Genomic DNA, 19,644 nt, shown 5'->3' on the forward strand with positions numbered 1-19,644 from the left:
GTAATGGTAGAGATTAACTTATTTGTAAAGCAGAAATAGAAACATAGACTGTAGAAAACAAGCTTACAGTTACCATGGAGACAAAAGGAGGGGTGGGATGAATTGGGAGGCTGGGGTTGACATATATACACTATTGATACTATATGTAAAATAGGATAACTAATTAGAATCTACTGTAGAGCACAGGGAACTCTATTCAATCCTCTGTGGTGATCTAAACGGGAAGGAAATCCAGAAAAGAGTGGAGATTATATATTTATATATATATATCACTGATTCAGGCTTCCCTGGTGGCTCAGCAGTATAGAATCTGCCTGCAATGCAGGAGATCCCAGTTTAATCCCTGGGTCAGGAAGATCCCCTGGAGGAGGGCATGGCAACCCACTCCAGTATTCTTGCCTGGAGAGAGGAGCCTGGTGGGCTGCAGTGCACAGGGTCGCACAGAGTCAGACATGACTGAAGTGATTAAGCAGCAGCAGCAGCACTGACTCACTTTGCTGTACAGCAAAAAACTAACACAACCTCATAAAGCAACTATTCCCCAATAAAAAGTAATTTAAAAAGAAAGACAATGTTAAAGAGAAATACACATTTATTTACAGCTATAACAATTCATGCTTTGATAATGTAGAAGCAGTAATATGATTGCTTTATGGTAACTTAGCCTATCTATACACTAAGGAACGAATCATTATAAAAATTCTATGGTGTAAAAGATTACAGCCAGTATTAGAAACACTGATACATTTTTTAAAAGATCACTTCCTGTGGTCCTAAGATGGCAGAGGAATAGGGCGGGGATACCACTTTCTCCCCCACAAATTCATCAAAAGAACATTTGAATGCTGAGTAAATTCCACAAAACAACTTCTGAATGCCAGCAGAGGACATCAGGCACCCAGAAAAGCAGCCCATTGTCTTCGAAAGGAGATGGAGAAGTCTTGAGGTTACTGTGAAAATACAACTGAAAACCAGAAGCAGGAGGCTTAAGTACAAATCCTGAGAACACCAGAGAACTCCTGACTCAAGGGAACATTAATCCACAGGAGCTCATCTGAAACCAAGCACCACCCAAGGGCCAACAAGTTCTAGAGCAAGACATACCACGCAAATTCTCCAGCAACACAGCAACATAGCCCTGAGCTTCAATATACAGGCTGCCAAAAGTCACCCCAAACCCATTGACATCTCATAACTCATTACTGGACACTTCATTGCACTCCAGAGAGAAGAAATCCAGCTCCACCCACCAGAACACCGACACAAGCTTCCCTAACCAGGAAACCTTGACAAGTCACCCATACAACCCCACCCACAGTGAGGAACCTCCACAATAAAAGAACTCCACAAACTGCCAGAATACCGAAAGGCCACCCCAAACACAGCAATATAAACAAGATGAAGAGACAGAGGAATAGCCAACAGGTAAAGGAACAGGATAAATGCCCATCAAACCAAACAAAAGAGGAAGGGATAGGGCATCTACCTGATAAATAATTCTGAATAATGATAGTGAAAATGATCCAAAATATTGAAAACAAAATGGAATCACAGATAAATAGCCTGGAGGCAAGGACTGAGAAGAGGCAAGAAAGGTTTAACAAGTACCTAGAAGAAATAAAAAAGAGTCAATACATAATAAATAATGCAATAAATGATATCAAAAACACTCTGGAGGGAACCAACAGTAGAATAATGGAGGCAGAAGATAGGATAAGTGAGATAGAAGATAGAATGGTAGAAATAAATGAAGAAGAGAGGAAAAAAGAAAAACGAATTAAAAGAAATGAGGACAATCTCAGAGACCTCTGGGACAATGTTAAACGCCCCAACATTCGAATCATAGGAGTCCCAGAAGAAGAAGACAAAAAGAAACACCATGAGAAAATATTTGAGGAGATAATAATTGAAAACGTCCCTAAAATGAGGAAGGAAATAATCACCCAAGTCCAAGAAACCAAGAAAGTCCCAAACAGGATAAACCCAAGGTGAAACACCCCAAGACACATATTAATCACATTAACAAAGATCAAACACAAAGAATATATATCAAAAGCAGCAAGGGAAAAACAACAAATAACACACAAGGGGATTCCCATAAGGATAACAGCTGATCTTTCAATAGAAACTCTTCAGGCCAGGATGGAATGGCAGGACATACTTAAAGTGATGAAAGAAAATAATCTACACCCCAGATTACTGTACCCAGATCAGATCAGTCGTTCAGTCGTGTCCAACTCTTTGTGACCCCATGAATTGCAGCACCCCAGGCCTCCCTGCCCATCACCAACTCCCGGAGTTCACTCAGACTCACGTCCATCGAGTCAGTGATGCCATCCAGCCATCTTATCCTCTGTCGTCCCTTTCTCCTCCTGCCCCTAATTCCTCCCAGCATCAGAGTTTTTTCCAATGAGTCAACTCTTCGCAGGAAGTGGCCAAAGTACTGGAGTTTCAGCTTTAGCATCATTCCTTCCAAAGAAATCCCAGGGCTGATCTCCTTCAGAATGGACTGGTTGGATCTCCTTGCAGTCCAAGGGACTCTCAAGAGTCTTCTCCAACACCACAGTTCAAAAGCATCAATTCTTCGGCGCTCAGCCTTCTTCACAGTCCAACTCTCACATCCATACATGACCACAGGAAAAACCATAGCCTTGACTAGACGAATCTTTGTTGGCAAAGTAATGTCTCTGCTTTTGAAGATGCTATCTAGGTTGGTCATAACCTTCCTTCAAAGGAGTAAGTGTCTTTTAATTTCATGGCTGCAGTCACCATCTGCAGTGATTTTGGAGCCCAGAAAAATAAAGTCTGACACTGTTTCCACTGTTTCCCCATCTATTTCCCATGAAGTGATGGGACCGGATACCATAATCTTCGTTTTCTGAATGTTGAGCTTTAAGCCAACTTTTTCACTCTCCACTTTCACTTTCATCAAGAGGCTTTTGAGTTCCTCTTCACTTTCTGCCATAAGTGTGGTGTCATCTGCATATCTGAGTCTATTGATATTTCTCCCGGCAATCTGGATTCCAGTTTGTGTTTCTTTCAGCTCAGCCTTTCTCATGATGTACTCTGCATAGAAGTTAAATAAACAGCGTGACAATATACAGCCTTGACGAACTCCTTTTCCTATTTGGAACCAGTCTGTTGTTCCATGTCCAGTTCTAACTGTTGCTTCCTGACCTGCATACAGATTTCTCAAGAGGCAGATCAGGTGGTCTGGTATTCCCATCTCTTTCAGAATTTTCCAAAGTTTATTGTGATCCACACAGTCAAAGGCTTTGGCATAGTCAATAAAGCAGAAATAGATGTTTTTCTGGAATTCTCTTGCTTTTTGTATGATCCAGTGGATGTTGGCAACTTGATCTCTGGTTCCTCTGCCTTTTCTAAAACCAGCTTGGACATCAGGAAGTTCACGGTTCACAAATTGCTGAAGCCTGGCTTGGAGAATTTTGAGCATTACTTCACCAGTGTGTGAGATGAGTGCAATTGTGCGGTAGTTTGAGCATTCTTTGGCATTGCCTTTCTTTGGGATTGGAATGAAAACTGACCTTTTCCAGTCCTGTGGCCACTGCTGAGTTTTGCAAATTTGCTGGCATATTGAGTGCAGCACTTTCACAGCATCATCTTTCGGGATTTGGAATAGCTCAACTGGAATTCCATCACCTCCACTAGCTTTGTTCGTAATGATGCTTCCTAAGGCCCACTTGACTTCACATTCCAGGATGTCTGGCTCTAGGTCAATGATCACACCATCGTGATTATCTCGGTCGTGAAGATCTTTTTTATACAGTTCTTCTGTGTATTCTTGCCATCTCTTCTTAATATCTTCTGCTTCTGTTAGGTCCACACCATTTCTGTCCTTTATCGAGCCCATCTTTGCACGAAATGTTCCTTTGGTATCTCTGATTTTCTTGAAGAGATCCCTAGTCTTTCCCATTCTGTTGTTTTCCTCTATTTCTTTGCATTGATTGCTGAAGAAGGCTTTCTTATCTCTTCTAGCTATTCTTTGGAACTCTGCATTCAGATGCCTATATCTTTCCTTTTCTCCTTTGCTTTTGGCTTCTCTTCTTTTCACAGCTATTTGTAAGGCCTCCCCAGACAGCCATTTTGCTTTTTTGCATTTCTTTTCCATGGGGATGGTCTTGATCCCTGTCTCCTGTACAATGTCACGAACCTCAGTCCATAGTTCATCAGGCACTCTATCTGTCAGATCTAGGCCCTTAAATCTATTTCTCACTTCCACTGTATAATCATAAGGGATTTGATTTAGGTCTCAAACACCACCAAATCAGCTCTCCAACAAATGCTAAAGGATCTTCTCTAGACAGGAAAAACAAAAAGGGTGTATAAACTCGAACCCAAAACAATAAAGTAAATGGCAACGGGATCATACTTATCAGTAATTACCTTAAATGTAAATGGGTTGAATGCCTCAACCAATAGACAAAGACTGGATGAATGGGTACAAAAACAAGACCCCTATATATGTTGTCTACAGGAGACCCACCTCAAAACAAGGGACACATACAGACTGAAAGTGAAGGGCTGGAAAAAGATATTCCATGCAAATAGAGACCAAAAGAAAGCAGGAGTAGCAATACTCATATCAGATAAAATAGACTTTAAAAGAAAGGCTGTGAAAAGAGTCAAAGAAGGACACTACATAATGATCAAAGGATCAATCCAAGAAGAAGATATAACAATTATAAATATATATGCACCCAACATAAGAGCACCGCAATGTGTAAGAAAAATGCTAAGAAGTATGAAAGGGGAAATTAACAATAACACAATAATAGTGGGAAACTTTAATACCCCATTCACACCTATGGATAGATCAACTAAACAGAAAATTAAGAAGGAAACACAAACTTTAAATTATACAATAGACCAATTAGACCTAATTGATATCTATAGGACATTTCACCCAACAACAATGAACTTCACCTTTTTCTCAAGCACACACAGAACCTTCTCCAGGGTAGATCACATCCTGGGCCATAAATCTAGCCTTGGTAAATTCAAAAAAATTGAAATCATTCCAAGCATCTTTTCTGACCACAATGCAGTAAGATTAGATGTCAATTACAGGAGAAAAACTATTAAAAATTCCAACATATGGAGGCTGAACAACACACTGCTGAATAACCAGTAAATCACAGAAGAAATCAAAAAAGAAATCAAAATATGCATAGAAACGAATGAAAATGAAAACACAACAATCCAAAGCCTGTGGAATACTGTAAAAGCAGTGCTAAGGGGAAGGTTCATAGCAATACAGGCATACCTCAAGAAACAAGAGAAAAGTCAAATAAATAACCTAACTCTACACCTAAAGCAACTAGAAAAGGAAGAAATGAAGAACCCCAGGGTTAGTAGAAGGAAAGAAATCTTAAAAATTAGGGCAGAAATAAATGCAAAAGAAACAAAAGAGACCATAGCAAAAATCAACAAAGCCAAAAGCTGGTTCTTTGAGAACATAAATAAAATTGACAAACCATTAGCCAGACTCATGAAGAAACAAAGGGAGAAAAATCCAATCAATAAAATTAGAAATGAAAATGGAGAGATCACAACAGACAATACAGAAATACAAAGGATCCTAAGAGATTACTATCAGCAACTATATGCCAATAAAATGGACAACTTGGAAGAAATGGACAAATTCTTAGAAAAGTACAACTTTCCAAAACTAACCAGGAAGAAATGGAAAATCTTAACAGATCCATCAAAAGCACAGAAATTGAAACTGTAATCAGAAATCTTCTAGCAAACAAAAGCCCAGGACCAGACAGCTTCACAGCTGAATTCTACCAAAAAGTTAGAAAAGAGCTAACACCTATCCTACTCAAACTCTTCCAGAAAGTTGCAGAGGAAGGTAAACTTCCAAACTCATTCTATGAGGCCACCATCACCCTAATACCAAAACCTGACAAAGATTCAAAAAAAAAAAAAAAAAAAAAAGCAAACTACAGGCCAATATCACTGATGAACATAGATGTAAAAATCCTTAACAAAATTATAGGAATCAGAATCCAACAACACATTAAAAGATCATACATCATGATCAAGTGGGCTTTATCCCGGGGATGCAAGGATTCTTCAATATCCGCAAATCAATCAATGTAATACACCACATTAACAAACATTTTGAACTGTGGGGTTGGAGAAGACTTTTGGGAGTCCGTTGGACTGCAAGGAGATCCAACCAGTCCATTCTAAAGGAGATCAGCCCTGGAATTTCTTTGGAAAGAATGATGCTAAAGCTGAAACTTCAGTACTTTGGCCACCTCATGCAAAGAGTTGACTCAATGGAAAAGACTCTGATGCTGGGAGGGATTGGGGGCAGGAGGAGAAGGGGAAGACAGAGGATGAGATGGCTGCATGGCATCACTGACTCGATGGACGTGAGTCTGAGTGAACTCCGGGAGTTGGTGATGGACAGGGAGGCCTGGCGTGCTGCAATTCATGGGGTTGCAAAGAGTTGGACACGACTGAGCAACTGAACTGAACTGAACTGAACAAACTGAAAAATAAAAGCCATATGATTATCTCAATAGATGCAGAGAAAGCCTTTGACAAAATTCAACATCCATTTATGATAAAAAGTCTCCAGAAAGAAGGAATAGAAGGAACATACCTCAACATTATAAAAGCTGTATATGAAAAACCCACAGCAAACATTATCCTCAATGGTGAAAAATTGAAAGCATTTCCCCTAAAGTCAGGAACAAGACAAGGGTGCCCACTCTGACCACTACTATTCAACATAATTTTGGAAGTTTTGGCCACAGCAATCAGAGCAGAAAAAGAAATAAAAGGAATCCAAACTGGAAAAGAAGAAGTAAAACTCACATTGTTTGCAGATGACATGATCTTCTACATAGAAAACCCTAAAGACTCCAGCAGAAAATTAATAGAGCTAATCAATGAACATAGTAAATTTGTAGGATATAAAATCAACACACAGAAATCCCTTGCATTCCTATACACTAATAATGAGAAAATAGAAAGAGAAATTAAAGAAACAATTCTGTTCACCAGTTGAATCACGTGAATACACCAGGATTCTTGGCCCCCGGAGGAGAAGAATTCAATCCGGGGCCAGAGACGAGGCTTGATCGCTCAGAGCTTTTGTGTAATAAAGTTTTATTAAAGTATAAAGGAGATAGAGAAAGCTTCTGACATAGGCATCAGAAGGGGGTAGAAAGAGTACCCCCCTGCTAGTCTTTAGCTGGATGTTATATAGTCACTAGCAGTCTGTTAATGAAAGAAAGGAATGTCTTAAAATTCAGAATGGCACCAAGCCCCTCACCCATAAGATGCATTTTGGGATAATCTTGGCACCAAATGGTTTATCCTGGGCCATAAAACGATTAACTTGAATCTTGAAGAAGGGCAGATCACCATACAAATAGTTTCATTTACATAGATTAGGGGAACAATATCTGAGTATAACATACTGGTTTGTCAAGTAGGTTCTGGGCCAAGAGGCGGAACCGACTTGGAGACAGAGTTTGGGGTAAAGGCGTAGTACATTAGCATAGCTTAAGACAAACATTTCCATAAGAAAAAGGCATTGGTTATCTCTAGGCTCAAGAATAGCTAACTTCAGGTGAAACCAGGTGTCATTATGGCAACACAGTATTTTAAGAGAAACCTCCCTTTAAATTTGTATAGAGAAGGAAAAAATATTGCTAGTTTGTTTCCTCCAGCCCCTTAAGAGAGATAAAAATGTCTGACACTTGCAGGCTATTTCCTCTATTTGGAGACCCCTGGCCTTCCTGTCTGTTACCCTCTCAACCATTGCAACGAAAAGAATAAACTACTTAGGAATATATCTACCTAAAGAAACTAAAGACCTATATATAGAAAACTATAAAACACTGGTGAAAGAAATCAAAGAGGACACTAATAGATGGAGAAATATACCATGTTCATGGATCGCAAGAATCAATATAGTGAAAATGAGTATATTACCCAAAGCAATCTATAGATTCAATGCAATACCTATCAAGCTACCAATGGTATTCTTCACAGAGCTAGAACAAATAATTTCACAATTTGTATGGAAATACAAAAAAACTCGAATACCAAAGCAATCTTGAGAAAGAAGAATGGAACTTCTTGAATCAACCTGCCTGACTTCAGGCTCTCCTACAAAGCCACCGTCATCAAGACAGTATGGTACTGGCACAAAGACAGAAATATAGATCACTGGAACAAAATAGAAAGCCCAGAGATAAAGCCACGCACCTATGGACACCTTATCTTTGACAATGGAGGAAGGAATATACTATGGAGAAAAGACAATCTCTTTAACAAGTGGTGCTGGGAAAACTGGTCAACCACTTGGAAAAGAATGAAACTAGAATACTTTCTAACACCATACACAAAAATAAACTCAAAATGGATTAAAGATCTAAATGTAAGACCAGAAACTATAAAACTCTTAGAGGAGAACATAGGCAAAACACTCTCCGACATAAATCACAGCAGGATCCTCTGTGACCCACCTCCCAGAATATTGGAAATAAAAGCAAAAATAAACAAATGGGACCTAATTAAAATTAAAAGTTTCTTCACAACAAAGGAAACTATAAGCAAGGTGAAAAGACAGCCTTCAGAATGGGAGAAAATAATAGCAAATGAAGCAACTGACAAACAACTAATCTCAAAAATACACAAGCAACTCCTGCAGCTCAATTCCAGAAAAATAAACGACCCAATCAAAAAAATGGGTCAAAGAACTAAACAGACATTTCTCCAAAGAAGACATACAGATGGCTAACAAACACATGAAAACATGCTCAACATCACTCATTATCAGAGAAATGCAAATCAAAACGACAATGAGGTACCATTTCACGCCAGTCAGAATGGCTGCTATCCAAAAGTCTACAAGCAATAAATTCTGGAGAGGGTGTGGAGAAAGGGGAACCCTCTTACATTGTTGGTGGGAATGCAAACTAGTACAGCCACTATGGAGAACAGTGTGGAGATCCCTTTAAAAAACTGGAAATAGAACTGCCTTATGACCAAACAATCCCACTGCTGGGCATACACACTGAGGAAACCAGAATTGACAGAGACAGGTGTACCCCAACGTTCATTGCAGCACTGTTTATAATAGCCAGAATGTGGAAGCAACCAAGATGTCCATAAGCAGATAAATGGATAAGAAAGCTGTGGTACATATACACAAGGGAATATTACTCAGCCATTAAAAATAATACATTTGAATCAGTTCTAATGAGGTGGATGAAACTGGAGCCTATTATACAGAGTGAAGTAAGCCAGAAAGAAAAACACCAATACAGTATACTAACTCCTTATTGCCAAATTCAGACTGAAATTGAAGAAAGTAGGGAAAACCACTAGACCATTCAGGTATTACCTAAATCAAACCCCTTATGATTATACAGTGGAAGTGAGAAATAGATTTAAGGGACTAGATCTGATAGATAGAGTGCCTGATGAACTATGGACTGAGGTTCGTGACATTGTACAGGAGACAGGGATCAAGATCATCCCCATGGAAAAGAAATGCAAAAAAGCAAAATGGCTGTCTGGGGAGGCCTTACAAATAGCTGTGAAAAGAAGAGAAGCCAAAAGCAAAGGAGAAAAGGAAAGATATAAACATCTGAATGCAGAGTTCCAAAGAATAGCAAGAAGAGATAAGAAAGCCTTCTTCAGTGATCAATGCAAAGAAATAGAGGAAAACAACATAATGGGAAAGACTAGAGATCTCTTCAAGAAAATTAGAGATACCAAGGGAATATTTCCTGCAAAGATGGGCTAGATAAAGGACAGAAATGGTATGGACCTAACAGAAGCAAAAGATATTAAGGAGAGGTGGCAAGAATACACAGAAGAACTGTACAAAAAAGATCTTCACAACCCAGCTAATCATGATGGTGTGATCACTGACCTAGAGCCAGACATCCTGGAATGTGAAGTCAAGTGGGCCTTAGAAAGCATCACTATGAACAAAGCTAGTGGAGGTGATGGAATTCCAGTTGACCTATTTCAAATCCTGAAAGATGATGCTGTGAAAGTGCTGCACTCAATATGCCAGCAAATTTGCAAAACTCAGCAGTGGCCACAGGACTGGAAAAGGTCAGTTTTCATTCCAATCCCAAAGAAAGGCAATGCCGAAGAATGCTCAAACTACCACACAATTGCACTCATCTCATATGCTAGTAAAGTAATGCTCAAAATTCTCCAAGCCTGGCTTCAGCAATACATGAACCGTGAAATTCCAGATGTTCAAGCTGGTTTCAGAAAAGGCAGGGGAACCAGAGATCAAATTGCCACAAGGATCATGGAAAAAGCAAGAGAGTTCCAGAAAAACATCCATTTCTGCTTTATTGACTATGCCAAAGCCTTTGACTGTGTGGATCACAATCAACTGTGGAAAATTCTGAAAGAGATGGGAATACCAGACCACCTGACCTGCCTCTTGAGAAATCTGTATGCTGGTCAGGAAGCAACAGTTAGAACTGGACATGGAACAACAGGCTGGTTCCAAATAGGAAAAGGAGTACGTCAAGGCTGTATATTGTCACCCTGATTATTTAACTTATATGCAGAGTACATCATGAGAAATGCTGGACTGGAAGAAAAACAAGCTGGAATCAAGATTGCCGGGAGAAATATCAATAACCTCAGATATGCAGATGACACCACCCTTATGGCAGAAAGTGAAGAGGAACTCAAAAGCCTCTTGATGAAAGTGAAAGTGGAGAGTGAAAAAGTTGGCTTAAAGCTCAACATTCAGAAAACGAAGATCATGGCATCCGGTCCCATCACTTCATGGGAAATAGATGGGGAAACAGTGTCAGACTTTGTTTTTTGGGCTCCAAAATCACTGCAGATGGTGACTGCAGCCATGAAATTAAAAGACACTTACTCCTTGGAAGGAAAGTTATGACCAACCTAGATAGCATCTTAAAAAGCAGAGACATTACTTTGCCAACAAAGGTCCATCTAGTCAAGGCTATGTTTTTTCCTGTGGTCATGTATGGATGTGAGAGTTGGACTGTGAAGAATGCTGAGCGCCAAAGAATTGATGCTTTTAAACTGTGGTGTTGGAGAAGACTCTTGAGAGTCCCTTGGACTGCAAGGAGATCCAACCAGTCCATTCTGAAGGAGATCAGCCCTGGGATTTCTTTGGAAGGAATGATGCTGAAGCTGAAACTCCAGTACTTTGGCCACCTCATGCGACGAGTTGACTCATTGGAAAAGACTCTGATGCTGGGAGGGATTGGGGGCAGAAGGAGAAGGGGACAACAGAGGATGAGATGGCTGGATAGCATCACTGACTCGATGGACGTGAGTCTGAGTGAACTCCGGGAGTTGGTGATGGCCAGGGAGGCCTGGTATGCTGTGATTCATGGGGTCACAAAGAGTCGGACAGAACTGAGTGACTGAACTGAACTGAACTGAATGCATAAATATGGAATTTAGAAAGATGGTAACTATAACCCTGAATGCGAGACAGCAAAAGAGACACAGATGTATAGAACAGTCTTTTGGTCTCTGTGGGAGAGGGCAAGGATGGGATGATTTTGGAGAATGGCATTGAAACATGTATAATATCCTATGTGAAACGCATTGCCAGTCCAGGTTCGATACCTGATACAGGATGCTTGGGGCTGATGCACTGGGATGACCCAGAGGTATGGTATGGGGAGGGAGGTGGGAGAGGGGTTCAGGATGGAGAGGACATGTACACCCGTGGCAGATTCATGTTGATGTATGGCAAAACCAATACAATATTATAAAGTAATTGGCCTCCAGTGAAAATAAATAAATTTATATTTTAAAAAATTAAAAAAATCATTCAATAAAAAAATAAATAAAGATCACTTCCCTGTGATTATAGGCTTATACACAACTTTCTCCAGTTGCAAGAAAGCTATACTGTACAGTAATATAATTCTTTGAAAGCAAAGTTATAAAATAGTAAGCCAACTAGCACATTAATTTTATATTAAGCTTTTCCTGTGGGAGTCGCCGGGTTGAGAGGAGCATGGCCTTCTCCTCTCCCCACCATGGCGTGTGCTCGTCCACTGATATCAGTGTACTCTGAAAAGGGGGAGTCCTCTGGCAAAAATGTCACTTTGCCTGCTGTGTTCAAGGCTCCCATTCGACCCGATATTGTTAACTTTGTTCACATCAACTTGTGCAAAAACAACAGACAGCCCTATGCTGTCAGTGAATTAGCAGGTCATCAAACCAGTGCTGAGTCTTGAGGTACCAGCAGAGCTGTGGCTCGAATTCCCAGGGTTCAAGGTGGCGGGACTCACCGTTCTGGTCAGGGTGTTTTTGGAAATATGTGTCGTGGGGGCCGCATGTTTGCACCAACCAAGACCTGGCGACTTTGGCACCGCAGAGTGAATACAACGCAGAAGCGATACGCCATCTGCTCTGCACTGGCTGCCTCAGCCTTACCAGTTCTGGTCATGTCTAAAGGTCATCATATAGAGGAAGTTCCTGAACTTCCTTTGGTGGTGGAAGATAAAGTTGAAGGCTACAAGAAGACCAAAGAGGCTGTTTTGCTTCTGAAGAAACTTAAGGCCTGGAATGATATTAAAAAGGTCTATGCCTCTCAGCAAATGAGACCTGGCAAAGGCAAAATGAGAAACCATCGCCATATCCAGCACAGGGGACCCTGTATCACCTATAATGAGGACAATGGTATCATCAAGGCCTTCAGAAACATCCCTGGAATTACTCTGCTTAATTTAGTAAGCAAGCTGAACATTTTGAAACTTGCTCCTGGTGGTCATGTGGGACGTTTCTGCATTTGGACTGAAAGTGCTTTCCAAAAGTTAGATGAGCTGTATGGCACTTGGCATAAAGCAGCCTCCCTCAAGAGTAACTACAACCTCCTCATGCACAAGATGCTCAATACAGACCTTAGCAGAATCTTGAAAAGCCCAGAAATCCAAAGAGCACTCCGAGCATCACACAAGAAGATTCATTGCAGAGTCCTGAAGAAGAATCCACTGAAAAACCTGAGAATCATGTTGAAGCTTAACCCATATGCAAAGACCATGCACTGGAACACCATTCTTCGACAGGCCAATAACCACAAAATCCGCATGGATAATGCAGCAGCAGCACTAGAAGCCAAATCAGATCAGAAGGGGGTTCAGGGCAAGAAGCATGTGGTGGGAAACAAAGAAAAGAAGGCTGTTGGTGATAAGAAGCTGAAGAAGCCTGTGGTAGGAAAAGAGGCTGCAAGGACCAAGAAACCAGCAGCTGAAAAGAAGCCCATAGAAAAGAAACCCACCTCAGAGGAAAAGAAGGCTGCTGCATAAACTTAAATTTGTTTATTCCATAAATGCCAAATCATTTTGGACAGCTAATTTTGAATAAAGACCTGAACAAAGAGGCAATGAGAAACATGAAAAAAAATTTATATTAAATATCAGTCACTTCACACTTATGTCAGGATGGGCTGCCCACTTCAGTACAAGTCTTGCATATAATGTTCTACACAATGAACCACTGGGCAATGATGATAGAAAAAAGTCTACACAGTTCTTGTCATACAGTAATTAGATTTTCATATGAAGACATGTGCCCCCAGCAGATAAGTTTATTAAGTGTATGGCATAATGATTATTTATTATTCATTAAATGCAAATTTATCTTCATTCTCACGTCTCCACACTGGGGCGGAGGAGGAGGCCCTTGCTCTTGCCATCTTGGGTGGCACAGAAGGTGGAAAGGAAGGATCTTGGAGAGATTCAAAAGCTAATTGACACCACACCAGAAGAATTACTGGTGAGAGGCAGGCATACTTGGTGTAACCTTATGGAAATACATTATAGATTCTGATATTCTTGTCTTCTCATTTATTGAATAATGTTTGTATATCATCATCGTTTCACTGATTACTTTAGTTTCAGGGCCCGTATCATAGAAGTATTCATAATGTAAAAACAGTCAAAAGCAATGCTGCATAATTGGAACCCTTCTGCAAGACTGTCTGATGTCAATTTGTTTTCTGGCACCATTTTTATTTCGTCTTCTTCTTCACTGTCTGTCACTGGTTCAGAGGTACTCATCTCCATGAATTCCTCTTGTGAATTCCTCTGGGGTGGTATCAATTAGCTTTCTAATCTCTCCAAGATCTGTATCTTAAAACCCTTCATTCCCCAGTGTTATTTTTCTTCTGTTTTGTTTTGCCACATCCACAAACTCTATCATGATTTCCTTGACTGGCTCTGTTGTAAATCCTGTGATGTCATGCACAACATCTGGTCACAGTTTTCTCCCACAGGAATTTGCTATTCCAGGCTTGATGGCTTTCACAGCTTTTTCTATAGCGACAGTGGCATCTACAATGGTGTAATCCCTCCAGACTTTCATGATGGTCTCTCTGCCAGAGTTCTCTTCCATAATATTGACAATTCTGTCCATAGAGTATTGTGTATAATGGGCCTTAAAGGTTCTTATAATTCCCTCATCTAAAGGCTGAATTAGAGACATTGTGTCTGGGGCCAAGCATACCACTCTGACACCTTCAGTATTGAACTCATGGGGTTCTGGGTGGTCAGAGACATTGTCAAATAGCAAGAGAACTTTAAAAGGCAGTCCTCTACTGGTAAAGTACTTCCTGACTTCAGGGACAAAGCATCAGTGGACGATACTGGATGCTTGGGGCTAGTGCACTGGGAAGACCCAGAGGGATGGTATGGGGAGGGAGGAGGGAGGAGGGAGGAGGGTTCAGGATGGGGAACACATGTATACCTGTGGTGGATTCATTTTGATATTTGGCAAAACTAATACAATTATGTAAAGTTTAAAAATAAAATTAAATTTTAAAAAAAAAGCATCAGTGGAATTTTTCCAGAAAAAGTGTTATTGTCCAGGCCTCCTTGTTGTACAACCAAAAGACTGGCAGCTGGTACTTATCTTTTTTTAGGCTCAGCAGTTACCAGCTTTATGTATAAGGGAAGTCCTGGTAAGAAAGCCAACTGCACCTGCTCCAAACAGTAGAGTTAGTCTATCTCGGTAGAAGTTGCTTCTCCTGTTACCATGACCTTTTTATTAATAAATCTTTCTAAAATTATCAAACCATTCTTTGCTGGCATTAAAGTCTTCACCTTCCATTTGCTTTAAGTTGTCATATAATGACTTTGCTTTTTCTTGAATCATATTAGAGTCCATAGGTATGCTTTTCTTATAGCAATCCTACACCGACTTAAAAAGCTGCATTTTCAAAAAAGATGACAGGGTATTTTGCAAAAAGTGCAAGGTTTTCATGCCTGCTGGCATAGCTGCAGTGATAGCTTCACGAATTTCCTTTTCTTTTTTTCTTTTTTTTTTTTTTTTACAACAGTCCTTATGCTGGATTCATTTATCTTGAAATGGAAGACTACTACAACTGCAGACCTCAATCTACAGTACATATCAAGCAATTCAACTTTTCCTTGTAATAGTATGACTTTTCTCTGCTTCTTAGGAGCACTTCCAGCATCACCAGTGGCACACTGTATGTACGAGCCTCATGGTGTTATTCAGGGTTTATCATGTTGCACTAAACATGAAAGAAACCTGAAAACCAGAGCTATCACTTTTTACTGTGATATGAAAGTTACCGTAGAGATGAACTGTTAATGTGGAGATGATCTGTGTTGCACAGTGTTTTAAGTGGATATTCACAACACTAGAGCTCACCGCAACAGCAACAGTTGCTATGAAATTATTAGAGCAGCACAGTATGTGATACAGTTAATTTATGCATTTATGAACTTAATATTGCATATATACACTTGTTTACATTTCTCAGGACTGTGAATGGTACCACATATGTTCTCTTAGTGTCTGTATGTATAAGTTTTGATGAATTTTAACATTTTGTAGTAGATTCGTGTATGTTATATGGTGGTAAATGACAAAATAGACTAGTATCTACATATAGTTTATGAATACATTTTATGGATTCCCTGGTAGCTCAGTGGTAAAGAACCTGCCTGCAATTCAGGAGACATGGGTTCAGTCCTTGGGTCAGGAAGATCCCCTGGAGAAGGGAATGGCAACCCACTCCAGTATTCTTGCCTGGAGAATCTCATGGACAGAGGAGCCTGGTGGGCTACAGTCCATGTTGTCACAAAGAGTCAGACATGACTGAGTGACTAACACTTTCTTTTCCATTTGGTTACATGGTAGTAAATGACAAAATAGACTAGTTTCCACATATATTTTATGAATTCAGGATATACCTAACTTTTTCTTAATTTTTCTATTATTTCTAGGCTATGTGGTTTGTCTATAAATTTTTACAAGTTGTTGCAAATCTCCAAAAAAGTGGACCCATGCAGTGGAAACCTGTGTTGTTCAAGGATCAACTGTACTTCAGTCCTAAAACAAGCATCTTACTTAACGGGGAATGACTATAAATCTTTTCACTAAGATGAGCAACAGGCATCAATATTCTCTAACTACTACTACTATTAAACTTCATGGTAGAAATTATTCAAGAGAAATAAAAGGCATAAGAACTAGAAAAGAAGTAAAATGACCTCTGTTTACATATGATATGAGAGTATATCTTTAAAATTGTAGAGTAGGGGTCAGAAAACTGGGCCCACAAGCCAAATTCACCCACTGCCTACTTTTGCATCTTTTAATAGTTGGAAAAAATAAAAATAAAAGAATATTTTGTGAAATGTGAAAACTATACAAAATTAAAATTTCAATACCCATAAATAAAGTTTTATTGGAACATAACCACACTGATATGTTTACATTTTGCCTACAGGTGCTTTCATGCTACAATAGCAGATTTGAGTAGCTGTAACAGAGACCAGATTTGATGCTCTTACTACTTTGCACTGCAGCACAGCACACTACAAAGCACAGTGACACAGTTATAATTCTATAGCATTTTCAGTGCCACACATGCCATGTGTGTGGCACACTCTATAGCAGGCCATTTAATTGTATTTATTAACACTAGTGCATATCCATCATATCAAAATCAAAACAAAATGAAAGCAGAAAAGTTGAGTTCAAATGTTGCACACTTAAAGCACAGTATACACACAGAAGTTGCTCAGTCATGTCTGACTCTTTGCGACCCCATGGATTGTAGCCCACCAGGCTCCTCGGTCCATGGGATTTTCCAGGCATGAATACTGGAGTGGGTTGCCATTTCCTTCTCCAAGCACAGTATAGTGTGGATTAATTTGTTATCAAAATAGATGGCAAAGTAGTGTGCTTATTATCTCCTGAGACTATAGCTGTGCTAAACAAGTCCAACATACACGGACATCATCAGACTAAGCACTTGTCACAATATTCTTAACTCGTGGGAAAGCAATAGTCAGAAAACTTAGATTTAAATTGAAATATAACAACATAATTTCATCACAAAAATTGAAAAAGGCCAAAATCAAAATAAACTAGCCAGTGGCTCATTTGTTGGCCAAACAAGGTGAAGGAAGAAAGGAATTGGCAACAGTAACTCTGGAAAATCTTGCTTTCACTGGAAAATATAAAACTAAAGACAAAAGAAACTATGTAAACACTGTATCTAGTTGGCAAATTTGTTTCTCAAGGGAATATGGTTAAGCAATATTGAAACAGCCATATATGTATACTGCTGCTGCTGTTGCTGCTAAGTCACATCAGTTGTGTCTGACCCTGTGCGACCCCATAGATGGCAGCCCACCAGGTTTCCCTGTCCCTGGGATTCTCCAGGCAAAAACACTGAAGTGGGTTGCCACTTCCTTCTCCAATGCATGAAAGTGAAAAGTGAAAGTGAAGTTGCTCAGTCGTGTCCGACTCTTTGCGACCCGATGGACTGCAGCCCACCAGGCTCCTCGGTCCATGGGATTCTCCAGGCAAGAGTACTGGAGTGGGGTGCCATTGCCTTCTCCAATATACGTATACTAGGACTGAAAAATAAGGAAATGGATGCTGGATGAAACAAGCCAAGTTTCTCATTGTCTGAGAAAAGTTACAAATAAAAAAGGGGGGAGGCTACAATGTACCATGTGGCACTGGATTAGATTCAGAGACATCAGTATGTACTTATATTTAGATTAATACATAGAAAGATGAATAAATACAAAAATTAGATAGGTGTATATACACGAGTAACTTTCCTAGCTCTGTCCAGGAGCAATGGTACCCCAATAGTAACAAATACACCCAGTAGCAAGATACTGGTTTCACATTATTCTCCAAAGAAAAGAACCAGGATTCACTGGAGAAGTGTTGGGGCAGGGACAAATACAAAATGAGCCTGGAGCATTCTGTAGAATCAGAAAGTGAGCAAGTGCTCAAAAAAACAAAATATGAGTGCACGGCAAATGGACAGAGGAGTCAATGTGAAAGAACTCCCAAAGTTGGAACAATTTGAGCAACACAAACGTTATTGTATTGGACTATAACCCAAAGTATAAAATAAATATACATGATCCCATATGGATACAAATAAATAAATACATAGAGAAGAGGCAGATCTCCCATACAGAAGAATTCCAAATAATTTATGAGCTAGTCCCCTCTCAAGGAAGTGGAGCTTAACTCCCCAGTCCTAGAGTGACTTGCTTCCAAAGAGTATGAAAGTCGGGGTGGGGGGGAGTAACTTTACAGTGGAGAAGCTTAACAGCACCTCAAAACAAGTGTATTTTTCAGGGTTCTCCAGAAAAAAACAAACACAATTAGATAAATACAGATATTTGCTCACATAGTTTATTGAGGCTGAGAAATTCCACAAACTACCATCTGCAAGCTGGAGAACCAGCAAAGCTGGTGGTACAATTCCCCTGTGGCTCAGCTGGTAAAGAATCCTCCTGCAATGTGAGAGACCTGGATTCGATCCTGGGTTGGGAAGATCCCCTGGAGATGGGAAAGGCTACCCACTCCAGTGGTCTGGCCTGGAGAATTCCATGGACTGTATAGTCCATTGGGTCTCAAAGAGTTGGACATGACTGAGTGACTTTCACTTCACTTCACTGAAGTAGAAGGTCCTGACTGGTAAAACCATCAGAGGCTGAAGGCCCTAGAACCATGACCTCCAATATACAAACACAGGCAAAGATAGGCGTCCCTGCTCAAAAAGAAAGGAAATTGGTCCTTTTTTTGACTTTTTATTCTATTTGGGCACTTAAAGGATTGAATGATGCCCACCATGTTGGTGAGGGCAAATCTTTACTCAGTTTGCCATTCAAATACAACCAAAACATTTTCATAGTGACACCCAGAAATAATGGTTTACCACTTCTTTGGTGTCCCTTATCCCCGTCAACTTGACACATAAAATTATCCATCACAATTCCACCCCTTTTCTACTTGGCACTTTTTTGTTTGTTTGTTTTCTTTTTTGTTTGTTTGGATTAAATGATTTTTTTTTCAATATTGTATTGGTTTTGCCATACATCAACATGAATCTGCCACGGGTGTACACGTGTTCCCCATCCTGAACCTCCCTCCCACTTATACACAATTACCTTAGATCATACTTAATCTCCAAGTAAAGACAACAACAGATCTTAATTCCATCTATTAATAACATGATATAAGTATTCTGCAATGCAAACTAAAACACACTCTTCCCTAGAAGAGGATGTAAAGCCTTCAAGTAATGTTAACTCTTCCCCTGGTATCCTTAACTTGAAT

At 39.8% G+C, this 19,644-nt stretch overlaps 1 protein-coding gene across 1 annotated transcript; it reads left to right on the forward strand.

Moving 5' to 3' along the window:
* Positions 1–12,019: 12,019 nt before the first annotated feature.
* LOC509415 (large ribosomal subunit protein uL4-like) lies at positions 12,020–13,377 on the forward strand. Its single transcript, XM_059883926.1, is given in 1 exon segment — positions 12,020–13,377. A coding segment is annotated over 1 exon segment (1,272 nt). The 5' UTR covers positions 12,020–12,053; the 3' UTR covers positions 13,326–13,377.
* The last annotated feature ends 6,267 nt before the right edge of the window (positions 13,378–19,644 follow it).

The sequence above is a fragment of the Bos taurus genome, chromosome X (assembly GCF_002263795.3).
Source record: "Bos taurus isolate L1 Dominette 01449 registration number 42190680 breed Hereford chromosome X, ARS-UCD2.0, whole genome shotgun sequence".
Taxonomy (NCBI): domain Eukaryota; kingdom Metazoa; phylum Chordata; class Mammalia; order Artiodactyla; family Bovidae; genus Bos; species Bos taurus.